General features: G+C 34.5%; 1 protein-coding gene across 37 annotated transcripts in view; it reads left to right on the top strand.

Moving 5' to 3' along the window:
- The window catches only part of PTPRD (protein tyrosine phosphatase receptor type D), a 528,787-nt gene that overhangs the window by 333,653 nt on the left and 169,940 nt on the right, over positions 1-25,194 (top strand). For 15 of the 37 annotated variants that reach the window (XM_032595584.1, XM_032595581.1, XM_032595607.1 and 12 more), the window contains 7 exons: positions 18-287; positions 3,454-4,035; positions 13,550-13,683; positions 16,195-16,339; positions 19,554-19,859; positions 20,752-20,945; positions 23,066-23,092. In XM_032595584.1, coding sequence (XP_032451475.1) covers positions 18-287; positions 3,454-4,035; positions 13,550-13,683; positions 16,195-16,339; positions 19,554-19,859; positions 20,752-20,945; positions 23,066-23,092 — 1,658 coding nt within the window. The remainder of the gene's footprint in view (positions 1-17; positions 288-3,453; positions 4,036-13,549; positions 13,684-16,194; positions 16,340-19,553; positions 19,860-20,751; positions 20,946-23,065; positions 23,093-25,194) is intronic. The other 22 variants (XM_032595610.1, XM_032595609.1, XM_032595600.1 and 19 more) reach the window with 4 other exon arrangements.

Below are 25,194 nucleotides of genomic sequence, written 5' to 3'. Positions count from 1 at the left end.
CCTGTGTTTTGTTCCAGTTCGCCGTGTCCCACCAAGATTCTCTATCCCACCTACTAATCATGAAATCATGCCAGGTGGAAGTGTTAATATCACCTGTGTGGCCGTGGGGTCACCAATGCCTTATGTGAAGTGGATGTTGGGGGCAGAAGATCTGACACCTGAAGATGATATGCCAATAGGAAGAAATGTACTGGAACTGAATGATGTAAGACAGTCAGCAAACTACACCTGTGTTGCCATGTCAACACTAGGTGTCATTGAAGCAATAGCACAGATCACTGTCAAAGGTATGCTCAGTGGTTCTTGCTTTGAGGGTCTGGGTATACTCAACTCACCTGACTAATGTCTTCACAAAGTCTATCCTTGGAATACTAAAAGGAATCAATTCATCATTCAGTATTTCAGATGCCAAAGTCTAATCATATCTATGGTACCATATAGGATACACATGTCTAGCTAGGTAGGCAGATTCTCCATTAAAAGGATTGACAGCCTAAGTAATGATAGTCATCAAAATATTTAACAATAGGCTGGGCCCATGCACTAGCCAGGCAGAATGAGGAATGTTAAATGCAGTCAACCATTTTGATAGACCTGATGCATACAGGTTTCATATTAATCCAGAATCCTGGTAAGAGTGACATGATAGATGGGGCGCCTGGGTGGCTCAGTTGGTTAAGCAACTGACTTCGGTTCAGGTCATGATCTCATGGTTTGTGGGTTCGAGCCCCATGCCGGGCTCTGTGCTGACAGCTCCGAGCCTGGAGCCTGCTTCAGATTCTGTGTCTCCCTCTCTCTCTGCTCCTCCCCTGCTCATTCTCTGTCTCTTTCTGTCTCTCAAAAATAAATAAACATGAAAAAAAAATTTCAAGAGTGACATGATAGAAAAAGCCAAAGAAGTATTAATAAATGCTCAAATCCACGCAGACAAAAGAAAAAGAAAGATAAATAGTTAAATCAATGTGGTCTAATAATAGATGTTTTAAATTTTTGATGGTTCCTATCACAAAAATCAAAATGTAAGTGGCATTATATTCTATTTTAAATTTATCTCTTACCTTCTGTGCATGAAGTGCTCAAGAAATGTTATTTCCTTTAAATGAGTGCACTAAATATAACTAAAGTTCTATATTCCACAAATATTTTTGAAACAAAGAAAACAGAAGTAAGTGTGTGAGCCACTAATCGGTTTTATCAGTGTTTGTAGAATTCTACAACACTTTTGCAAAAAAGGGGAGACTGAAGATGCCTGGTTTCTTGCAAAAGTCTGGAGCTATTGCAAAAATGAACACAAATTGTCTTTGCTTTCCAGGAAGTATGATCCTAAAAAAAGTAACGCACATGTTATAATTGGTGTCATACCCTCACCAAGAATATATATCAAATAAATGCCATATTAAAGCAATAATGCCATGAGAACAAAGATACACATCAGTGTCAACATTTAGTCATTTAAAAATAGTGACATTGTATTGCCTATCCTTAACTGTACTAAGCATACTCACACTTCTCCATACATTATAGACACAAAACCTATAGTGTACAGTAAATGTGACAAACAAATGTCTAAGTATCAGTAAACACAGTTTTAATTAGCAATATTTTCACTTGCCTGAATAATTCAGAAAGACATCTAGGGAAAATTTGGATCATCTACTCTTTTGAAAAATTCCCATCCAGAATATTTAAACAAATATCTTTTTATTATTTTCAGTAAAATCCCTTGGCCAAATATTATCACGCTAGAGTTCTTAGAGTAAAATGCAAACATTGAATCACCTCTCCTATAATAACTATTTCAGCTCTAAATATTTGAAGGTTTAGTGAAGACCTTCAAGAATTTAAAATCAGGAGTCACATAAACGAAATTCTTGTTCAATTTCTTATCTTTGTTTTCCTGACTCTTGCCATTCCTTACCCTCCACACCTCAAAAGTAAATAAACATAAGGGTAAATCTTGAAGGCAAAAAGTAAATCAAAACAAAAAGAGCAACTGGAAGATAGTGACTGACTCATTCATTCAGTTAGGCATTCATTTGCTTAACACTGCTGGGCTTAGGTATTGAGGATAGAGCAATATTCAAGTACAAGTTTACTACTCTTAAAAAGCTGCCATTGTACTTGAGTATTGTACTTTTTGCCTTTATGTTGACAAGGGAAAAGGGCACTAAAAGGCTAATCATCTGAGTGTTATATCCTAAGCTTTTTCCAAAATATTAGCTAATGGGATTGTCCTTTCTCCCCTACTAAAAATACCTTTCAAAATCATTCTCCAGAGTGATATGCTTAAGTATGAGGTCACCAGTGTGGATGGTTTGTATTGTTAATCAGTAGCATTTTGAGTGAGGTTCTTCTGCTAAATGTCAAGAATTGGAGCTCTAAAAGATGGATTTAATTGTGAATATTTGCCAGGTAGCTATAATTTCAGGTATTATTGGTATTGAGTATAGAATACATATTATGACCAAAACTGCTTTAAAAAGTTATTTGTGAATGTACTGTAATTTAGTTAAGCATTTTCAAATATTAACTAAAAAAACTGAATTTCAAATTAATCAATTTAAATTTACTATTCTTTCTTAAAACTCTTGGTGGGGTGCCTGGGTGGCACAGTCAGTTAAGCGTCCGACTTCAGCCAGGTCACGATCTCGCGGTCCGTGGGTTCGAGCCCCGCGTCAGGCTCTGGGCTGATGGCTCAGAGTCTGGAGCCTGTTTCTGATTCTGTGTCTCCCTCTCTCTCTGCCCCTCCCCCGTTCATGCTCTGTCTCTCTCTGTCCCAAAAATAAATAAACGTTGAAAAAAAATAAAAAAAAAAAAACCTCTTGGTTAGGTTATATTACTATATGTAAAAAAATAATAATCTATGCCTTACAACTGGAAAACAATATGGATATTATTCTTCCATAACAATTTAATGCCATTTCAATATATTCCAAATTGTGTTCTTTTCAATGTTGGTATTTAGTTATATCATTTATTTCTTGAAGCAAGGGGCTAGTTGGCCAAGGTCATGGTTATAATAATAGTAATAATTGCAACTAATGTTTTTTGAGGGTGCTGGATACATTCTAAGAGCATTACTGGAGTAGCTCATTAGTCTTTCCAGCAAACCCATGAAACAGTTCACCAACTGTACCATACAAGTTCAGTGATACAGTTTTTCCTATTTCTCACATGAGAAAACTAAAGCAAAGAAGAGGCTATGCAGTGCATCCAGGATCACATAGCTAATAAGTGATGGACGTGGATACAAGCCCCAAAATACAGTGCTGTAATGTGCTTCTAGTAAAATTTGTCCCCTATGCATCTGTCCTACACATGTAGAAAACTATCTTTTGTTTTAATTTATTCTTCAGTAGATACATAATTCTGTCATTCCAGTAGTAGAGTGTATAGATCTTTTTAACACCTTAGATATGATGGATACTTACTGTCCCTTTTTCTCCCCCTAAGCCTTACCCAAACCTCCAGGAACGCCCGTAGTGACCGAGAGCACAGCCACAAGCATCACATTGACGTGGGACTCTGGGAACCCTGAGCCTGTCTCTTACTACATCATTCAGCATAAACCTAAAAATTCTGAGGAACCTTACAAAGAAATTGATGGGGTGGCGACCACACGCTACAGTGTCGCTGGACTAAGTCCCTACTCGGATTATGAATTCAGGGTTGTTGCTGTTAATAACATTGGGCGGGGACCTCCCAGTGAGCCTGTGCTAACACAGACCTCAGAACAAGCACCATCCAGTGCCCCACGGGATGTCCAGGCGCGGATGTTGAGTTCAACCACCATTTTGGTACAGTGGAAGGAGCCTGAGGAGCCAAATGGACAGATCCAAGGATACAGAGTTTATTATACAATGGATCCCACACAGCATGTCAACAACTGGATGAAGCATAATGTAGCTGACAGCCAAATCACTACTATTGGCAACTTAGTGCCCCAGAAAACATATTCTGTCAAAGTTCTGGCTTTTACCTCAATTGGAGATGGTCCACTTTCAAGTGACATACAAGTCATCACTCAGACAGGAGGTAAGTCTGGTTTGGATGGGGAGTAGGGAAGGAGGGGAGGAGTTGGTGCCAAGATGTGTGAATGGTGAACAGAGAAAGAACAAAGTGAATGTGAATTTTAATTTTTGAGACTTAGAGTTTCTAAATGAGAGGTTAAGATAAGTCATCTGGAAAGAAACAGGCATGGACACCTGAAAGACTAAATAAAGTTTTAAGTAGAGGGATGCATTTAGCATATTTTTATTTTATTTTTTTATAATTTGTACCTAAACGGCTTGAAGATTTTTCTGCGTGAGATAGATGAATGCATCCTCCATGCAGCATTTTGGAAACAGGACTGTGGTGCTTTATAGTAGTGACTCTGATGGAATACTTTTACAAAATTATTTAACTTGTGAAAGATTGGATGGCTCAAGATAAGGTTAAAAATAAAATCATTTGCCAGGGGGTCTTGGACATTTAAATGTCTTATAAATATAAGAAAGGAAGCTACCCACTAAAAATAATCTCCTAAGGGTTTTTTTTTCTTTGTATGCCTTCATAGATAGAGAAAGACAGTTATCAAGATCTGAGATCAAACTTTGGGGCCTCATTGACTCATTTTATTGGGCATTAGAGTAGACATCAAACTATTTTGTGGAGAAACACTCGGCCCTTTCAGTGATTTTATTTTCATAAGCAGATATTAAACCTCTCTGGTCTTTGATTCAAAGTGATCAATTTTGCCGTGGCTTGGGAATATGACATAACAGCTGTCTTCTAAAGTTTATTCTTGACCATCTGAGAGCTATTAATTTGGCTTCTTATTGCGCTGATGCCTTATAACTTGTGTCCATCTGAGTGTTTTGGCAGCATGCCATTGGTTTGTTCTGAGACTCTACATAGAAACTATATTTTTGGAGATAGTAGCTATAATCTGTAGGTATAACTCATTGGTAATCTTGGAAATGATTTTTTTTCAGGTGTCAAAACTAGATAAACCTATGTTTAACCACTGAGTTGTCTTCATGTTTCATGCTTTATGAATCATATGACTCAATGTGTTTACCTATTTTCCCTGGCTACTAGAGATGTCAGAACATATTTATAGCCTGCCTGGCTTTGTTTTATTTTTATTCTGTTATTTGGTTCTCACTGGTTTGTTCATAGATTTATTGTTTTCTCTAATAATATGAAATATAACTAAAATAATACGCTTTATCACAGTTATACCTAAAAACATTCATATGTCTTCCCTACTTGGCTCTTGCAGTTCTTTTGTATTTATTTACTATATTAATATACAGAAAAACACTAGATTATTTTTTCCACATTATTTTTCCTCTCATTGGAATATGTAGAAAACAAAAACACTAGATTATTTTTTCCACATTGTTTTTCCTCTCATTGGAATATGTAGAAATCTGTGATTCTTGTTCTTTTTGTTAACTAGAGCTGGTCAGCTGTTATGAGATTATTTTTTACTGCACTATTTTAGCAGCTCCATGGCCATTTAGAGATAAAATACACAAGAAGAACATATACCCATGCATCACCTTTAATTTTTCTGATTTTTCAATGGTGATATTTTTAAAAAAAATCTCTGGTCTTGGAGTAATGTAACCAGAGTTTGAATGCCAGTCTGTCAGTTTTAGCTCTATAACCTGGGACAAGTTACTTCATTTCTCTGAACGTATTTTCTTATCTAAAATAATATTGACCTGGGGCACCTAAGTGGCTCAGTCGGCTAAGCATCCCACTCTTGATTTCAGCTCAGGTCAGGGTGTCACAGTTGTGCATTTGAGCCCTGCACCAGGCTCTATCTACCCTGACAGCACGGAGCCTGCTTGGGATTCTCTCTGTCTCCCTCTCTCTGCCCCTTCCCTCCTTGTGTGCTCATCCTCTGTCTTTCAAAATAAGTAAATAAACTTTAGAAAATAAAATAATAACCACCATATGGAGTTTAGAGGTTGTATTTGGTCTAGGGCTGCTGTAATGAAATACCACAGACTGGGTCGCTTAAACAACAGGAATTTACTGTCTCTCCGTTCTGGAGGCTAAAAGTCTGAGATCAAGATGTCCATAGAATTGTTTCTTTCTGAGAGCTGCGAGGGGGCTTCCAGGTCTCTCTCCTAGCTTCTGGTGCTTTGCTAACAATCTTGGCTGCTCCTTGCCTTGTAGAGGCATAAACCTGATCTCTGCCAGCATTGTCACATCAAGTTCTCCCTGTGTGTGTGTCTCTGTGTCCAGATTTCCCCTTTGTAAGGATTCTTGTCAGATGGGTTAGGGCTCAACCTAGTGACCTCACCTTAAACAATTACATCTGCAACAATCTTATTTCCAAATAAGGTCACATTCTGAGGGTTAGAAATTCAACATATGAATTTGGGGGGGATACACTTCAACCCTTAACAGGGGTATAGATTAGGTAATGGATAGAAACATTATATAACTTAATAAATAATATATAATCATCCTCATAATGAAAACAGTGAACATATGCCAGGCACTTTTCTATGTACTCTTAATGTATCAATTTTACTACCCAATTAGGTAGATGTGGAATTATCCCACTTGCCAATAAGTGAATTGAGAATTGACGAAGATTTAGGAACTTGTTTTGGGGTCATAAGGTTGGTAAGTGGGAAAGCAGAGTTTATTACTATTTTTTATTTTTTGGGGGGAGAAGCAGAATTTAAATCCAGGCACCCTAGCTACTTTAAGGCATTATTACTTTTAAAATAATAATTTGTTTTTTTGATAGTTTTAGTGCCTGCTAGATGTGTGTGCCAACCAGGTGCTCAGTAAATAAATAGAGGCAGGAAACATATATTCACTTACTCCTGTCTTTATTTAAGAATTATATGTAATTTACTTCTGAAATACTTGAGGTGAATATTAGATTATCCCAGTGCAAAACTATTTATATGTAAAAATATTTAGATGTAAAAAAATATTTAGATGTTAAAAAAATAAACTTATCTGAAAGTAATGAAAGGAATACTTCCTTTCACAGGTTATTATACTTGATCACTAAATTTGGTTCTAAATTTTCTAACCACAATTAAGCAGAAATCTATAATGTTTTATAACTTTTTTTTTCTGATATGAGGAAGATTTAGCTATCTAAGATACCAAATAGTTCCTGAAACTAAATTTCAATCAAAACATCAGAATCCTTGGGAATCATGAGAATCCTTATATTCAGAACACAGAGAAGACAGATAGTAATGACTTTGGTCACAATTTTCTGAAATATCTAGACTGATGTTTAAATAGACCATATTTTGGTTTTCTATGTCCCTAAGGGACATAATATAACATGAGTTACTGTGATCCAGGGACTCTGAACTCTGGATGAATGGGTTACAGATGCATTAGAATAGTCGTTCCCAATGTCTAACTATTTTTACATGATTTCCAAGAACTTTGTGTAATAGTTGTACTTTTCATACCTATTGATTGAGAAGATATGTAATGACATAATGACTAGTGCCTGCCAAGATCAATAGGCTAAGAAAACCTTCCAAAATAGCACAATGATTTGATCTGTTCCCTAGGTTTAATTAACAAAGGCCATTTGATGTTGGTGGACACCTGCCAAATACAGTGATGTTAGTTCTAATATAACTAATGCTGAGCTGCTCCTTTTTTTCTTGCTGACTAGCTATTTCTTAGGATCATAGCTGGGCAAAAACATAAAATTATTATGAAATATTATTTTAGAGAGGTTATATAAAACTTAAGGATATTATTTTCACTGCAATTTTATCTTTCCCAAACCTATGAAAATTTACTGATTTATATGTATGAATCCCACAAGTATATTTTAATTTCATATGTACAAATATATAAACTTCTATGTCTACTATATCTGAAAGATGCTTGTTATATTTCCTTATCTTTAATTCCCTGGCACTAATAATCCTATTTTTGTTTAAAATCAGACTCTGAAGAAACAGTGTTTAGTAACAAACTGAGTTTAAGAGGAAAGTTATCTATCACTTTTGATCGCATCTAAGATTATTGTTACACATATTGATATAAACAGAGGATTGATATAAATTTATGTATTTCTGATAATATAGAAAATCAGAATATAATCTATTTTATAGTTAATAATATTTCCCCTTAATAGTGATATTCATATAGTTGATAATATTAAGTCATCTTTACATGGTTTTAAATATGAAAATATTTTGCTTAAAATAATTATTTTCTAGAAACACCGATTAATCTTCCAATTTTTTCATAGCTTTAACTCCTTACATTACAGTCACTTGCCACTATTTAACCTTGAAAATATGGAGAATGCAGTATATGGCCATTGTCTAGGGAAGAATTTATGTTGTGCTAGAAGATTTCCACTATTAGAATACACATTTTGGAAAGATGACTTTTTATATAGTTTTCTTGTATAGGTAATTATAACAAGAACAAACAGTAATTATACTACATAAAAGAAGTGCAAATAAAACTGTGATAGAGAATGTAGTAAATTATATCTCAAACCTAATACACCAAAATGTTGCCTGATGTTCATGCTACTTGTAGGCTTTCTAAATCTGTTAAATCTTAATGTCTTTTTCTTTTTTTAGAAAACACATCTGACCTCTGATTTTTCTGTGCATTTAATTGATTCTTGGGAAAAGTCTACTGATTTATATGTGTATATCTTAATAGTAGAGGTCTTTCGAAGGAGAAGAATTATGTATATTTACTAAATAAATACTGAGTAGTCACAACTTTAAACTTTTTCAAGAAGCAAATTCTACTCCAAATTCTGGGCATTGTAAAAATGTTATTAAAAAACTATGACATTTAGAGACATTATGTTTTAGGTTTCCAGAACTTAGTAAATCATGTCATTAATATATGTTAACAGGCCTGAATAAGCAAACTAGAAAAAGACTGATTTCCAATTGCTGAAGTTATGAGCCCAATTTAAATGCTTTCTTAAAATAGTTTCAGCAAAGGAGCTAAAAGGAGTCCAGGAGCTCTTGCCGTAAATACAATTATAATAAAATTTTACTTTTTATTATTGATGTTTAATGACAATTGATAAGATTTGTGCAGGTGTTTGTGTATTAAATACTTATTTTATCAATGATATATTTTTAGCAATTACAAATCAGACTCTGGTTTTTTTTTTAATTTTTTTTTAACATTTTATTTATTTTTGAGACAGGGAGAGACAGAGCATGAACAGGGGAGGGTCAGAGAGAGGAAGGCACAGAATCTGAAACAGGCTCCAGGCTCTGCACTGTCAGCACAGAGCCTGACGCGGGGCTCAAACTCACAGACCGTGAGATCATGACCTGAGCCGAAGTCGGCCGCTCAACCGACTGAGCCACCCAGGCGCCCCCAGACTCTTTGTTTTAAAGTTTGTTTTGTTTTACCACCACTATAATCCTGGCAGCTGCTTTTATTGTTGTTATAATTTATTAAAATGCTAGATACATTTTAAAATGTGTACCTTATTAAAATACTAGGTATTTTAGCAATGATAGGTTTTCCAGTCTCTGTGATATTTCATGTTTGTGATATGGTTAAGTGAAATTGTTGTTTAGCCTTTCAATATATGCTTAACCCTTTTCTTTTTAGAGATATTTCCTAAATTTCCATATTTCCTAATATGATCAGCATTTCAGATGACATAGAGATTTGTCCTTCATTTCTTATTCATTCTCCATTCTCTGTCTTTGAGTTGCTATCTGATATTTAAAATGAAGCATCATAGTGGTGATACTAAAATCCTTTGCATTTATTAATGGGGTTCTAATCTTATTTTAGGGAACTGATAATTCATATTTGTACTTCCTTATGGACATTAAGTAATCAAGAAGAAAATTAAAATGTTGACACCACTTTTACAGAATACAATGATTTCTTAAATATAATTTTAAGGAAAAATTTAAGTTCTAACTCCATTTCCTCTTTCCACATCTAAATTCTATATTTGGTTTATGGTCAGTATTATCACACACCCCCCCCTTTTCATGTAGCATAATTGCACTTAAGTTTCTGGGTAGGATCTTTTTATTTTCCTAAGAGTTTTTCAGAATCTCAAGAGTTTCCTATAAAATCTTGTTTAGTCAATTGGTGAGGGAAATATACATTACATTGTACATTACAACAAACATTACAAATGTTTGCAAACATTTCAACAAGGTCTTTAATGTTTCCTTCTCTCTCTCTCTCTCTGTCTGAGAGAGAGAGACTGGACCCACAAGTGCACAAAACAGCAAAAGCATCAATCTCCTGGTGCTGAATACTACCAACTCCTTCAGGTGGGCCAGACACTCTCCCATCAGCCCCAGGCCCCCACCTGGTCTCCAAGACCAGGACTCGGGGGAGAGAGAGAGAGAGAGAGAGAGAGAGAAGGGAAGGAGGAGGTAGATAACATAAATGTTAATAGAACCTTGCTCACAACATTTGGCATAAAAGGTCTGTCTGACAGAGGATGAAGTGCTCTCTGTGTTTCCAAATAGTACAGAGAAATAAGACCATTTGGAGCCCACCTAAAGTGCTTCTTTATATACATATATTATGATCATTAGGACTACTATGTTTGAGGAATGCAAAAATAAACCCATTAATTTCACACCTGTTTTCTTTTACTTTGATGCCTCAGTTTCATTGCTGTTGTTTCGACTATGACTAAATGCCTCTGAGGAAGAAATCTCTTTAGGTGAATCTCTAATTCCCAGGGGGGTCTGAGTAGTTACATCCTAAAGGTATTTATGAACATAGAGCCTGATATAATAAAAGGTCTCTTAAAGCACTGGCCCATTTGCTAGATTTTGCCTGTAGGTATCATTTCCCCCCTATAGTGTTTTTCAATTAATTTCAATTGGTTCAATTAATTTCAAATGGTTAAAATTGGAAGATTTTACCTAGAATTTGTTATCAACTTCAGTTTTGTTCAGGCAAGTGCACAAAAGAGCAAAAGCATCAGTCTCCTGGTGCTGAATACTACCAACTCCTTCAGGTGGGACAGGCACTCTCCCATCAGCCCCAGGCCCCACCTGGTCTCTGTACTCATTTGCCTGGTGCCTCTAGACATTTGTATTTCTACCATAAGTTTAAAATCTAGTAAATTAAGTTACCTTCCAGACTACTTCAAAAGGACAAAGTAGAAGCAGAGAACCTTGTATATATCATTTGAAGTCATCTGACCATTATTTATTTTATCTAAGAGTAGAATGGACGGTATACCTCTGAAACTTTGAGCCTATTTAATTCACCATTTAGGAGAGGTGTCTTAATAGAATCAGAGGGTCAGATGAAGCTTGTGTTACTAAACAAGGATGAAACATTGAGACCCACTGGGAATCTGTTCAAGATAAATTAAAAGCAAAAACATAAACAGTTTAAGTAAGAAAAAGTTAATTAGATTCCCAAGATGTTTTCAATCAATGTCAGTTCATTATTAGCATTAGGCAGGGAGGAAATACATAACAAGCAATTATTATCCTGAGAGCAGGCCTTCAGTTCTGTCCATGTTTTTAATTCTTGACAAGACCGGGTTCTGGTTTGGCGTAAGTCAGGAGTTATCAAAAGGCTCTTCTTTCCCAGACTTTTAGAAGTTGGGAGAAAGAAAAAAGGAAACAAACGTAGAGAAAAAGAAGTGAGCACACTTCTCACTGTGTGTGTATTTTTAGGCTAAGAACTCCTTAATCATCTGAATATTAAAATCCAATCATAAATTCCCTCTCTGATTGTTCTTGACTTCCATTGTTGCTCCTGCCAGTGCTTTTGGTATGTCCCTTTTAGAACTAATGTGTTCTCTGTTTGCTTTGCTATTTTCCTGTTTATTACTTCCCTCTATCCCCCCTTCTCTTGCTCTTGATCTTTTTTAGCTTCTTTTGTCTACGTTTCTCAGTCTGGGTGATTATGTAAGTAAGGTCTCTCACTGGGCAAGTACTTAAAGAGAAAAAAGGAAGAAAAAAAAACAGATACGCTGTTTAAAAAGTATGTTCATGGAGGCATCAAGTTAATGAGAATCTCAAGGCCTGTGATACAAAAAAAAGAGAAAAGGTTATGAATACACTTAGTAATACGAAGCACTATTGGCCACTTTATGCATCAGTCCAGACATGAGTGTGTATACTTGCACGTGCAGGTACACACGCATGTGCACACACACACACACACACACACACACTCATAGGTTAACAGACCAGGCAGAGGAATAAAATAATAATTGGGGTTCCTGGAAACCATTCTGGTAGATCTGTTTAGACTTTCTCTTTTTAAACAAAAGGCAATTTTTTAGTCGTACTACAAGAGAGATGACTACAAAAGAAAAAGTAATACATTTTATATTTCCAAAGATCTTACTTATGAAAATGATGCTTCAAGTATTATTTAAGAAGTTACAAAGTATATTATTTTTCATGTTTTTCAATGCTTATGACCATTTGCCAAAAACCCTTTAGGGTTCTTTCCCTCCCAGAATAAAGTATTAGTGTTCTTGCTTTTTTATTAAATATACACAAAATTCTCATGTTTACTTCTGGAAATATGGACCTGGGGTCAACTATAGTGCTTTGAGACATGCCACAGTATCAGGGGTAATGATTCAAATATTTAGTGGCCAGCATGGCATGGCCAACAACCAGTCAGAGCAGACACTGTCCAAGAGCAGTGTAAGGGTAGCTGGGCTAGTGATGCCGCTGAACTACATTAACCTTGTGTACAAGGGATAGAGGACCAATGGGATTTGGTGTTTACCAGGGTGTTAACCAGGAGTTGGGGTTAATAAAACATTTGGGTGAAGTGTTTTAAGCTAGATAGAAATCCTATTCTTTATTACATCTGATACATAGTTCTTCCAAATTGTCTATTCCATGAGTTATATGACTAATATGAGAATTACAGATGACAGCTGTTAAATTACTATTTTTCTGATAATAAACATCTAAACTTTTTGATTTGTGTGGTAATTTGACTCTATCTCACTAGGGACAATATTAAGTTTACATTAGGCCTTGTATGTTAACTCATTTAAAGTCAATTAGGGATTAGAATTATTTGAATGTGATGGGTATTTTGTGTCTTACTTCACCTCTTTTTCAAACTGTGTGTTGATAAGAAAAAATACTAAGTGATTCTGGTTACCAATAGGTTTTGTTAATGGAGTGAAGGTGGGATTTTATAGACCTAATGGCAATAATTTTGAAAATTAAATGTGGTGCTAGAGAATAAGTTCTCAATTTTAAATAAGAAAAGGTTTTTATGTATTCAGCACTTGTTATGATTTAGACAATATTCCAAGTGCATTATATAAATCATCTCGCTTAGTACAACAATATTATGAAATTAGTTTATTATTCTTGAGATCAAATTCAGAGACTGCTCTATTTTGTATTTTATAATTCTACTATATCTTGAACAGATTTTATACTTCTCAAGGACAAGTACAGCGTGAGCTAGCTCCATTAAGCTGACACATGTGGATATATTTTGAGAGGTATAAGCAGATGCACTAATGGAAGGGTTTATGAATACTCATGGTGATGGTGAGCTCAGTCCTTTGCTTTCCTGTTTTTAGTACCAGGGCAACCACTAAACTTCAAAGCAGAACCTGAGTCTGAAACAAGTATTCTGCTGTCTTGGACACCTCCACGTTCAGACACCATTGCCAACTATGAACTGGTCTACAAAGATGGGGAGCATGGAGAGGAGGTAGGACTGTGCTTCTCACCTTCTGACCATTTACTATACTGGAGCACTACTCTAGTTTGTGTATTTGCTCACGTTCTGCTGAAAGCTCAGATATCGATAGAGAACTTCGGTGGATCAGATTTATTCATCAAAAAAAGAACTTGCCTGATAAAAACAGAATATTAATTTCAAGCCTTTGGGAGGATGGAGTGAGGCAAACAACAACAACAAAACAGCTGTTGTTCCTATTTTCAGGTTTCTACGTTTCTTCTAAAAGTATCTAAAAGAATATAGCCCCTGGGACTCAGGGACTTCCTTTATTTCTCTTCTGCCTTGTAGTACTTAAGTCACTGCAGATATGTGACTAAGTGAGCTCCAAGGCTTTAGGTGGATGAATTTGTCCAAACTGGTTTCAGAGAAAGAGGCCCCATAGCAAATGTTTATTTGTGTGCCAACAGTTATTTGATATTAATGTGAGCACATATAATGTTTGAGTGTGCTATGCAAATAAAATAATTGTGGATTGCAGAAGGCTGAAAGTTGTTGATAGTTCCTGAAAAGAGGAGAAAATTAGTATAATTAATACATATGGTAACAGATATAGCAAGGGGTTCACATATATTAACTCCTTCAATTCTTACAATGGTGCCATGAGTCAGTCTCTACTTCTAATCAATTTCATGTATAACAAAACAGAAGCACAGGAAACATTAAACATTTTCCCCCAAATCTCACACTACTGAATGGCAGACCTGATATTTGAAAATCTAGGCAGTCAGGTTCCAGAATCTATTTTTTAAACATTAGCATATACTGCCTCTTGAGTGCACTTTGTATAAATTATAGAAATCAGTAGTAAGATACATCTAACATTTTGTTATTGTGAAATCCAATCCAGGAGCATTAGGACAAAAATCTTAGTGAAACTACACGTGACAACTCAATCCACACAACTCATCTTACTATACTGCTTAGCGTTCTTTATCTTAAAAAGATCTTCACAAAGCTAGGTAACCCTAAATCCTAACAGAAATACCTTTTTAAATACATACTAAGTGAAATATTATCAATTAACTTATGGTATATCATTCTGAATGCTATAGTAAATTAATATGTCCCTATAAACTTTTATCTTATTACATCTTTTAGAACTGAGCAGAATTCCCAAAACCAAACTCTAAATGGAATGCTTTTACACTTAGCTAACAAAGCCAATATGAATTAAGCACTCAAAAGGTTATAATTGAAATGCTGCTATAATTTAAAGGATTTATGTTACTGCAATAAAAAGACCAGCTTTTATTAAGACACACAATTCAATGTTAATTTATTTTATATCCTTACCACTACCCAACTGAAAAACAAAAGAAAACAAAATAACAGCACAGAAGAGTGGAAATCCTTTGAGAATGCTATAGATGTAGATGCTTGAATGTTGGTACACCAACTCTGTTCTACAATTGTTTCTTTGGGGAATCCCTTTTTTTCTTACCATTTGGGAAACGTACAATTTCTAAAAGCTTTTCTATTTGTGAGCCAGAATCCCTTAGGGATGTTTTCTCTAGTTTTATATTTGAATTCCCCTTGAATGATTTGTTTGTATGAACGGCAAACTCTATTCAATGAAAAGACTTAAGATTATTTATGCCAATACTAGATTACATATCAGTGTGTATTTTAAGGCTTACTACAGGCTAATGTTCAATATGAGATTGATTATACATAGCTATATTTTTGCTAAAATGCAAGTCAAATTTTAAACATGAAAAGTAAGAATTATAACATTCAATTAAATAAGCCTTATTTCAAAAGCCCTTTATGATGGTAAAATTTGCAGAAAAGTTTCTGACTTTTTTATGTGTGCTCTATAGCCACAAAGAAAAACAAGTTTTAAAATTGTTTTAAATCAGCATAGAATAATGATATGATTTCACATAAATTATCCAGCTTTCTTCAGTAACTAACATCATTTTTATCCCATCAGGACTTTGCCATTTCAGATCTATTTTGTAGCAACCGCATATAACCTGTACACCAGTTTCTGATGCTACTTCTGGTCATATTTTCTTTGCTCCTGTTTAGATTCAGAAGGTCATGGGCGATGAGCTAGACATCTCTTCAGGTGAAATTGCACATGTTGGCCATACTCTACCATCAGGGGTGGGTGTCAGTTTCTATTGTGGGCTACATCACAACAACACATGCACCTTCAATACAACCCATTTATGGGTAGTGGCCTTTCAACCTTCCTTTTATCTGATGCACTTGGTAACTGGATCATCATTAGAAAGATCTGTGGCTTCCATTATTCCAGTTACCTTATTTGTTGTAGAAATTCACCATTAAAACACTGATATTTTCATTGTATAATTCCCCTGATAGAGTCCTAGATACTCACTGTGGATTCTATTTGTGATATTTTGATGCCTTTCTAACCTCAATAACAGAAATCTGAGGTTCCAGGCAGTGTGATAAAAATGTTTGCATGAATGCTAATGGAAATGACCCAGTTCTTCTGTTACTTATCCACAGCAACGAATTACCATCGAGCCAGGGACATCTTACAGACTGCAAGGACTGAAACCAAACAGTTTGTACTACTTCCGTCTGGCTGCACGCTCTCCTCAAGGCCTGGGTGCTTCCACAGCTGAAATATCAGCCAGAACCATGCAGTCAAGTAGGTGTCTCTCTTTGCTTGTTTTCTGTCCTTTTTTTCACTAGCAGGTGTTGCGGCCTTTTATCCCCACCAATAAACAAATCAGCTAATTTATATGTTTGCTAGTCAGTAGTTTCTATGCTAGTAAGCATCCAACTTTGAGGATTACAACCGTGACCTGTGTTGGTCTCCAACTTGGTCCAATAGCAGATCCCATTCTCCCACTTCCTAAACTGAAAGAAGTCTGAGAAGTTCAGAGAGCTCCATGAGGAAAATGAGTGAAAGTTTTACCAGGCCCTGTATAATGATTTATAAGGCTACAAAGCAAACTTCTGGTTGAGAACACTGCCAAATAATCACAAGAGGGCTTAGCAAACTAAAGAGGCAACAGAGACCATATTTGTATGTTTTTTAAGTACAGAGGTTTTAATTTTGCTAACAGGTCTTTATTTCATGTATTTGTTTCTACTCAGAGAAAAGCTCAGCTCTTGTGACTAGTTTGTTATTAAGTCCGCAAGTAGTACATGTGAAAATTTGGAACATTCATAGAAAATCTGTATTTGGACAAATTTAGGAACAATGGAAATCACAAGTATATTTGCAATCCTAAATTGTATTTTATTTCCTCAGGTTCAATTTCTTTTTGGAACTTGTAACCTAAAGCATAGTTATGTTTATCACAATGAGGGTTCATTGTATCCAGGGAAGATTGCTTTGTGTAAAGTATTAATATGGAAGTTTATTTTTGATGGAAAGTTTGGTTACTCATAATAATACAATTGTTTGCTCTTTATTAGTAAGTTTCCATAATTAGTCTATTAAACAACCATTTACCTTGAACAGTTTTATGGAGTTATTCCTTAGGTATTTTTTTTTATACTTTATATTTTATATGTGATTTTTGATAGTTACATATGCAATAGATATGTGTGATCTCAATACATTGAATTTTGTAAAGTGGATGCTCTGTTGACCTAAATTTTAGGCCTTTCAGCAAAGACGAAATTTACATTTTCTAAAAAATGAATTTTCTTTCACATAGGCAAGTTTTCTATTATTTCATTTTCTTATAGAAATTTAAAATCTTCCAGGGTTTTTTGAAGATAAATATATATTCTCTCTCTTTCTCAAAACATGAGTGTTGGTACAAAAAGTATTAGGGCTCTGTTACTTAATCCATTAGGGATAATAACCTATTCCCATAAAATTCCCTTTCTTTTATAAACTGAAACATTTAAATTAATGCAGTTTTGTATTCTATTCTGAATGCCGAGCAGGCTAATAATTAATATTGTAGAACATAATTCTTAAATTCAGGAATTTAATTACAAAAAAATGTGATATGCTTCAATATTGTATTTTGCCTGGTTTGCAAATGTATGTATGGATACATACATTCATACACATATATTTAAATATACAGAGCTAGAATAGACATTTTATAACCACGTCAAAAGCTTATCTACTACTCTTTATTTTATTAAAGTAAAAGTTCCAAATAATGGTGAATATATTCTCATGGAATAGGAGGTCTGAAGGTAGCAATGCAGTAAAAAACAAGTCAGCTTTTTAAAAAGAATTACAAATGAGTCTTGCTGTTACATGAATGACTCAATTTATTATGAATACTGATAATGCATATGAAATAGTTTCATAATTTGAAATATAAGAACCTGTAGCCAGAATCAATAAAAATGATAGATATTCTAATGATTTTGCAAATCTTACTCCAAATGTACAAGATTTTCTTATGAGAATTTCCTATGATCAGTACAGGGAGCTTTTCATTTTGATTCACTATGATGAAGATCACAAGACATGTAAACTTAAAAAGACAGATAACCCTGTAAACAATTAGATACACCTGACACTACACAGTATTAAGACCCACAAAGTCTCAGGAAATAACAAACTCCATATTTAAATACATAAAATTAGAAATGATTTACTGATTCACCTATAAATAATAAGTAAATAAATAAATAAATAAATAAATAAATAAATAAATTTTATCCCTCTTATTCTAAGGAATTACATATTATTAACTTCCAAATATTTTTTGATAACATTTGCATTGCTCTTATTGCTTTTTAAATTTTTTCAAGTAATGATATGTTTGGGTAGTTTGATGGAAACTAATCGCTCATAAAGTGACCATTTTATTTTAGAATGGACAATAAGAAAGTTTCTCTTTTAACTCTTATGTAAACTCTGTGTGAATAACTATGTACAAAATGAAGGAGATTTTGCACATAAGTCATATCTTTTCCAGATGGTTCTCAGGATTTTTTTAAACAATTCTTTTTAATGGCTTTGTTACTGACATTTTATAAGGGATAGATGATTATTATTGATTTTACCAAAATTTGCTGGTGGAATCTAATTCTTTACTAGTAATGATGTCTCAAGAAGAGTTATAATAAATTCTTTTAAAAAGCTGAAAGCTGACGTAGGGTAAGTACAAGTTACAGTCAGAATCAACAAGCCTGACATTACCCTCGGGTAGGTAAATCTTGGACTATGCATTTTCATCCTTTATTGATTCTGCATGCTCACTGTATATGGGCTACAATCAATGCTAGATTAACACCTTTCATTAAAACTGGTCAGGCTGGCTCCGTTTTTCAGATAGTCAGAGGGAACACTTTTATATTTGGGCTTTTATTTATTTATTTATTTTTTAATTGGAATTGCTGGAAGGGCATCCAACAATTACTGCAACTTTTTACACTTGAAAACCCTTTCACGAATGAATACTGTACATGAATCACCCTCATTCTAGAATGTAGAAATGAAAGCTTGAAACGGCATCTGTGAAGCATCATCTGACTCTCATGTAATAAATCTTGCCATATTTACAGCTTTTTTAAAGTTGGGTAGTCTGTGCAGTAGGGCTGGGAAATACTGAGGGATTGGTTTAGAAGAAGAATTTAAATTACAGGTAGGTAATTTTATTTGAGGCTCTATTATCTCAAGGTTTCATGTTCACATATTCCCCCCACCCATTATTTAACAATTATTTCTGGTCATTTATTCATTTTTTGGTTTATTCATATTACTAAGCCAAGGTACATATACTTAAATTTTTATTTTGAGTTTCAAAGCCTTATTTTCATTTTGTTGCCCTTATTGTTCGTTTATTTATTTTTGCCTTTTCTTTTGTTTTATCATTTTTTTTTTCCAACCACTCCTGCCCTTTCACTCAAACCTTCCTTTAACTCACTACCAAAATAAGAGCCGTCAGCTCCTCCTCAAGACATTAGTTGCACCAGCCCAAGTTCCACTAGTATTTTGGTAAGTTGGCAACCTCCACCAGTGGAAAAACAGAATGGCATTATTACTGAATACTCCATCAAGTACACCTCCGTGGATGGAGAAGATGACAAACCTCACGAGATTTTGGGAATTCCTTCGGACACTACTAAGTACCTTTTGGAACAGCTGGAAAAATGGACTGAGTACCGGATCACTGTGACAGCCCACACAGACGTCGGCCCTGGCCCCGAGAGCTTCTCCGTGTTGATTCGAACTGATGAAGATGGTATGTTGCCTCTGCTACGTCAGTTTGCACCCTTCTGACACAATCTTGGTCTGCTGTCTTTTGATAGGCTAACGGTAATCCGTTTTTTGGTTTTTGTTTTTTGTTTTTCTGCTCATCTTTTTTACCCAGCATCGCTATAACTTCGTAGTTTTTGCCAAAGACCTATCTTTGCTGCAGCCTGGGCATTTTTTTTTTTTTCAATCTCCACACAATAATTCGCTTCCCTTTAAAAGAACAGTTTGCTGGTATGACCTTGCAATCCAGGCCGTTCTCTATACTTCCGTCTAAAGTCTTCTGCACTTTTCGTGGCCTTTTTGAATAACTTCTTTTACATTTTGAAGTAAACTTTTCAAAACTGTCTTCTTATCTTCTTGTTGCCTTTTTGTTTTGCATATTTCAGAGACACTGATGCTCGACATTCAATTTTTGGCATCTGTTGTTTGGAAACCTTTGATACGAGAAAAAAAAGAGAAGAAAACACATATAATCAAGAATCTTTTTATTCTGCTAAAAAGAAACCTTTAAAAAAAACACACAACAATCAACAACCAGTTTTTGTTATTATTTCAATGCTATTCCTCTTTGTGCTTTAATGCTTTGAGCCTCAAAGCATCTTCCTTGGCTTTTGTACATTTTTTACATGTTTTTCTATTTCTCTGATACTCTTTTTTTCTTCCATTTTTTTTTTTTTGGCATCGGTCATGTTTTTTGATCTTTTCTTAAAAGGTAGAGCAGATTGGTTGAGCATTTTCATTGCTTGAAAATGTTTGTATTCCACAAAGGAAACATAGTGTGTCTGCCCATTTTTTTTTTAAAACCTAAGTAAAGAAAATACTCTGACTGGGTGGGACAAGTGCCTATAATTTTCTTTTATCCAATGATGTTGTTCCAGTTCCTAGTGGTCCTCCTCGCAAAGTCGAGGTAGAGGCTGTCAACTCAACATCTGTTAAAGTCTCATGGCGCTCACCTGTGCCCAATAAACAGCATGGCCAGATAAGAGGATACCAGGTGCATTATGTGAGGATGGAAAATGGTGAGCCCAAGGGCCAGCCCATGCTGAAGGATGTGATGCTGGCTGATGCACAGGTAAGCCTCTGAAAATACATACCTATGTTTTTATTTATTTATGATACTTTTATTTTAGTCCATACCTTGAAATGGGCCCTGTTTGTTTGTTTGTTTGTTTATTTTACATTTAAAAAATCCTGTACAAAATTCCAGTTTTTAAAGCACATGATGTGTATTTACCTTCTCAGAGTTGACAGCAAGTGAGGAAGTAAATTATAATAAACTGACACTCAAGCCTAATTAAGAACATGTAACTGGTTTCTTAAAATAAAGATAGTCAACTCTATATTGATATCTGAGTTTACCTTTCTGTCTTCAAAAAAATTGAATTGATTTTAATCAAATTAACAGAAAGAATCGTAAGCAGCTATGCTAAAACTACTTGATCTAATTTCTAAGTGTAGGACTTCTTCTGTTGAAGAATACACATCCTTAATTGAGGAAAGGTATCCAGATAGTATTTTATTTAGTACTTAATCAAACCATGTATTCACAATTCATTTGATTTCCTGGAAAATGAAGATAATGACCATAAAAATTAATTTACAGTTTCCCAGGAAATAAATGAGAATCCTCTATGTTAAGCCAAGTTAAGAAAAGTATGAAGAAGAGTTGAGTATGTGAGAAACTCTATTGATCCTAGAGTGATGGTTTATAATCATGCAGTCACAACTGGCTTTTGTAATCAGTTGTTTAAAGCAGAGCACTAAATGTTTCCATTTTATTTCCGTAAACTAAAGTGTTTCAAAGGATGATACCATAATACATTCACCTGTATTCTACATATTTACCTGAAAAGAAGAGGAAGATTTCAGTTAATAACTTATGCTGGGATTTACATATAATCCACAGATAGCTTACCTATACTGGCTCCAGGAGTGATGGGATGTTATGAATAGATTGCTGTGCTTATCTAGCAAATTGGTCGCTGGGCATGGAAATGGATGGGGTTTGGAAAATTTGAAGTTTATTTCAATAAAAAATTCCTTCCTTTGTGTGAAAGTGAAGTAGACTGTGAGCCAAGTTGAGAAATACTACGTTAGGTTGCCAAATTTTGCATTCTTGTCTCTGTGCAGACAAGAGAGCAATACATATCCCTGTGGCTATAAGGAAAGCATTGACCTAATGTCTTAATATAATCAATTCACAAAAACACTTACTTAACTAATGGGATCTGGATGAGTGGCTTAATCAGCTCCAAATCCAGTTACATGGTTTTGAAGTCTACTTCTGTAAACTTATATTTTAGATTCATATTCCTTTAGACTCTGGCTGTTGACTTGCTTTTTCTAAATGTTTATTTTGTGCTATCTGTGAAACAGAAAGTACTCACAATCTGAAATTAATAAAGCCATTGTTGCCTATGTTTTCTTTTGTAAGTCTGAAATTATGAAAAAAATTATATGGCCACCATGCTCTGATAGCCTCTTTCATGTCCTAGATATTTTTACATTATAAACCTGTAGTTTTGCCAGTGTTTTCATTTTGGTTAATGAAATTATATGATACAAAATGCCTTAAATGTCAACATTTTTCCCGTCTCTTCTACTTTGTCTTTTATTTGTTAATGTGCTAATTTTGCTTATGTATATATGTTTTTGGTTGTGGTTTTTTTTGGGTTGTTTTTTTTTTTGTTTTTTTTTTTTTTTTTTTTTTTTGCCTACCTCGTATGCTAACTATTCATTGAAATTCCATTGCACCTTGCAAGACTTCTCTGGGGCTAGAAGATTCCAATATTTTATGAAAGGTGTTAATCTAATTACTGACATAAATTAATTGCATAACATAAGGAAAAAGTCAAAATAAATGTGATAAAGTAGTGTATGATTAGAAACATCAGCTTTACATTATGCCTTAATTGATTCATTCCAATGAACCACACATTGAAAAATATGTATTATCTGATTTTAATGCTATTAATACAAAACATATTTACTTTTGACCTCTGAATTAGGGGTGAGGGTGACAGCATACATACTTTCTCTATGGAATTTTGTTGTACACACTGTTCCAATTGCTTATTTTTTCAATTTTTTTTTTAATCTAAGGAGGGCAACATTGCCTTTTAAGTCTGCAAATTTCTCTTCATTTCTTTTTATTTTGTTTTCCTCTTCCCCAACCTTCTTAATCTCAATCAGTGGGAATTTGATGATACTACTGAACATGTGAGTAATTTTTGGACGCTTTGTCAAAAACAGATTACAAATGCTTGTTTTTTCTACACCCCTCTTTCACTTATGTGTGATATGTCATCACAGATTGCTTGGATGCATGAACTAACAAATTATTTTTAAATTATCTTCACTCTATGGTATCCTTTTTATTTAGGCTTTTATTTTGTGAAATTGGCATGTTGCTACTGATTGCCTAAGAAAATCATGAGCTCATGTTGTTTTTATGGCTGCTACTAACTCTGCCTTTTGACACAGTTAGAGGAGGCATGCTTCAAGTGGAGACATCCCAGATGAGAGATATCAAGCTGTTTGATATAGGCCATTCATCTATCCTACCCCAGGGTTACATTTTAGGTGGATAACAATGTAGATCTGGTACTAATTATATTTAGAAATGGCAACTCTCTGTTATACCCACAGAAATTTGAGTAAAATTGAATGAGTCATGCCAAGAAGCAGAAAGTATTTCACTGAGATAGAAATTTTTAAAAATATTTTGATGACTGGATTATGTTATTTATTGAGAGCTTATTATTATGTAAAGGTTTCCATGGGAGTCATAGGATGTGTCTTTGCCTTCTAAGTGCTTACAGTAGGTGGTTAGGAAGTATGTAAAGTTAAGAAAAGTTTCATAAAATACAACAAAAGCAATGACCTCAAGCAATGTGTAATTAATTAATAAATGAGTGACAGTGTCAGTAACAGCTGTGAGTTTGGAGGCCATGGACCAAGAAGAGGTCTTAAAATGTAGTTGAGAACTTGAAAGATAAGTAAGGATTGAAGAGTGGGAAAATGTGTGTGTGTGTGTGTGTGTGTGTGTGTGTGTGTGTGTATTGGGGAGTTGGAGGTAGAAACATATTTTTTAAAGTACAGGAGAAGCAGTCTTGGGACAGTCAAGAATGTCATATAGTCAATTGATAGTGAGCTTTGCCAATTTAACATGAATGAAGGGATTCAGGCTAGTAAATTAGCTCTAACTATGGCTAAGAAATAACATTTAATATAATGTTGGGAAAACTTGAAGTGTCAAGCTAAAGATGTGGCTTTTAACTCTTCAGTACTGGAAAGATATAGAAAATTAAAAATAGAAACAAGAGACAAACTGGTAAGGGTATTCTTTCATTTTATTTATTTATTTATTTATTTATTTATTTATTTTTATTTTTTGCCAAAACACAGGGCTCTTGTTGGGAATGTTGGTTAATATGGTGGGCAAGGTATTAGTTTTAATGGAACTAACAGTGTTTTACAAACTTTTTTGACTGTGATCCATAGTAAGAATGCATTAAATATCATGACCAATGCGTTCATATGTTTAAAATAAAGGTCTTACAAAATGATACCTTAAATTTAAATATATGTAAGATTTAATATTTTTCATTAAAGTATATTATATTTCTTTTCAAAATGCTGGTCATTGATTTCATGACCTACTTAAATGGGTTATTACCTGCAGCTTAAAAATGACTTAGTGGATAGATTAGAGAGAAAGAAGAGAGTAAACAGGGACACAAAAACAACTCTTTCACTAAAGCAGTCATGAAATTATAAAAAATCCAACAAAACCGAGACAGCAGAAATGAAAAAAGGGACAGTTTTTGTCACCATTTTAAAAACAAAAACTTGCTGAATAAGAATTTGAGGAAGAAAAAGAGATCAAGATCAATCATAAGTTTGGCATATGCTCTACCATTCACTAAAGTATAGAAGCAAGGGAGTTTGTTTCTGGAAATGACATTTGAGCTTTAGTTAAGTTGAACTTGAGGGAACAATTGATTGTCAAGGAAAAATGTTCACATATTTACAAATGTACATGCCATTGGTGCCCTGATGGGAAATCAAGACAAAATGAATTTAGTATATAGATAGAAAAAATTCTTTAAAATTTGTAAATGTGTTTTTTAGGACTAAAAAGAAACACAGCAGGCCAGTAACTGTTTCAGAACATCTGGGAATGCCAACTTTTAAGGGACAGGGACAAGAAGTTGAATGGAGATGAGTTGGGGGAGACAAAGAGAATGAGGAACTGGCCAGGATATCAGCCACACCACCCCACAGAGGGTATGGAAATCCCTGAGCGAGTATGCACACAG

Source organism: Lynx canadensis, chromosome D4, assembly GCF_007474595.2.
Source record: "Lynx canadensis isolate LIC74 chromosome D4, mLynCan4.pri.v2, whole genome shotgun sequence".
In the NCBI taxonomy this organism is placed as follows: domain Eukaryota; kingdom Metazoa; phylum Chordata; class Mammalia; order Carnivora; family Felidae; genus Lynx; species Lynx canadensis.
Note: the sequence above shows the minus strand (reverse complement) of the source record. Positions and strands in the feature narration are given on the sequence as shown.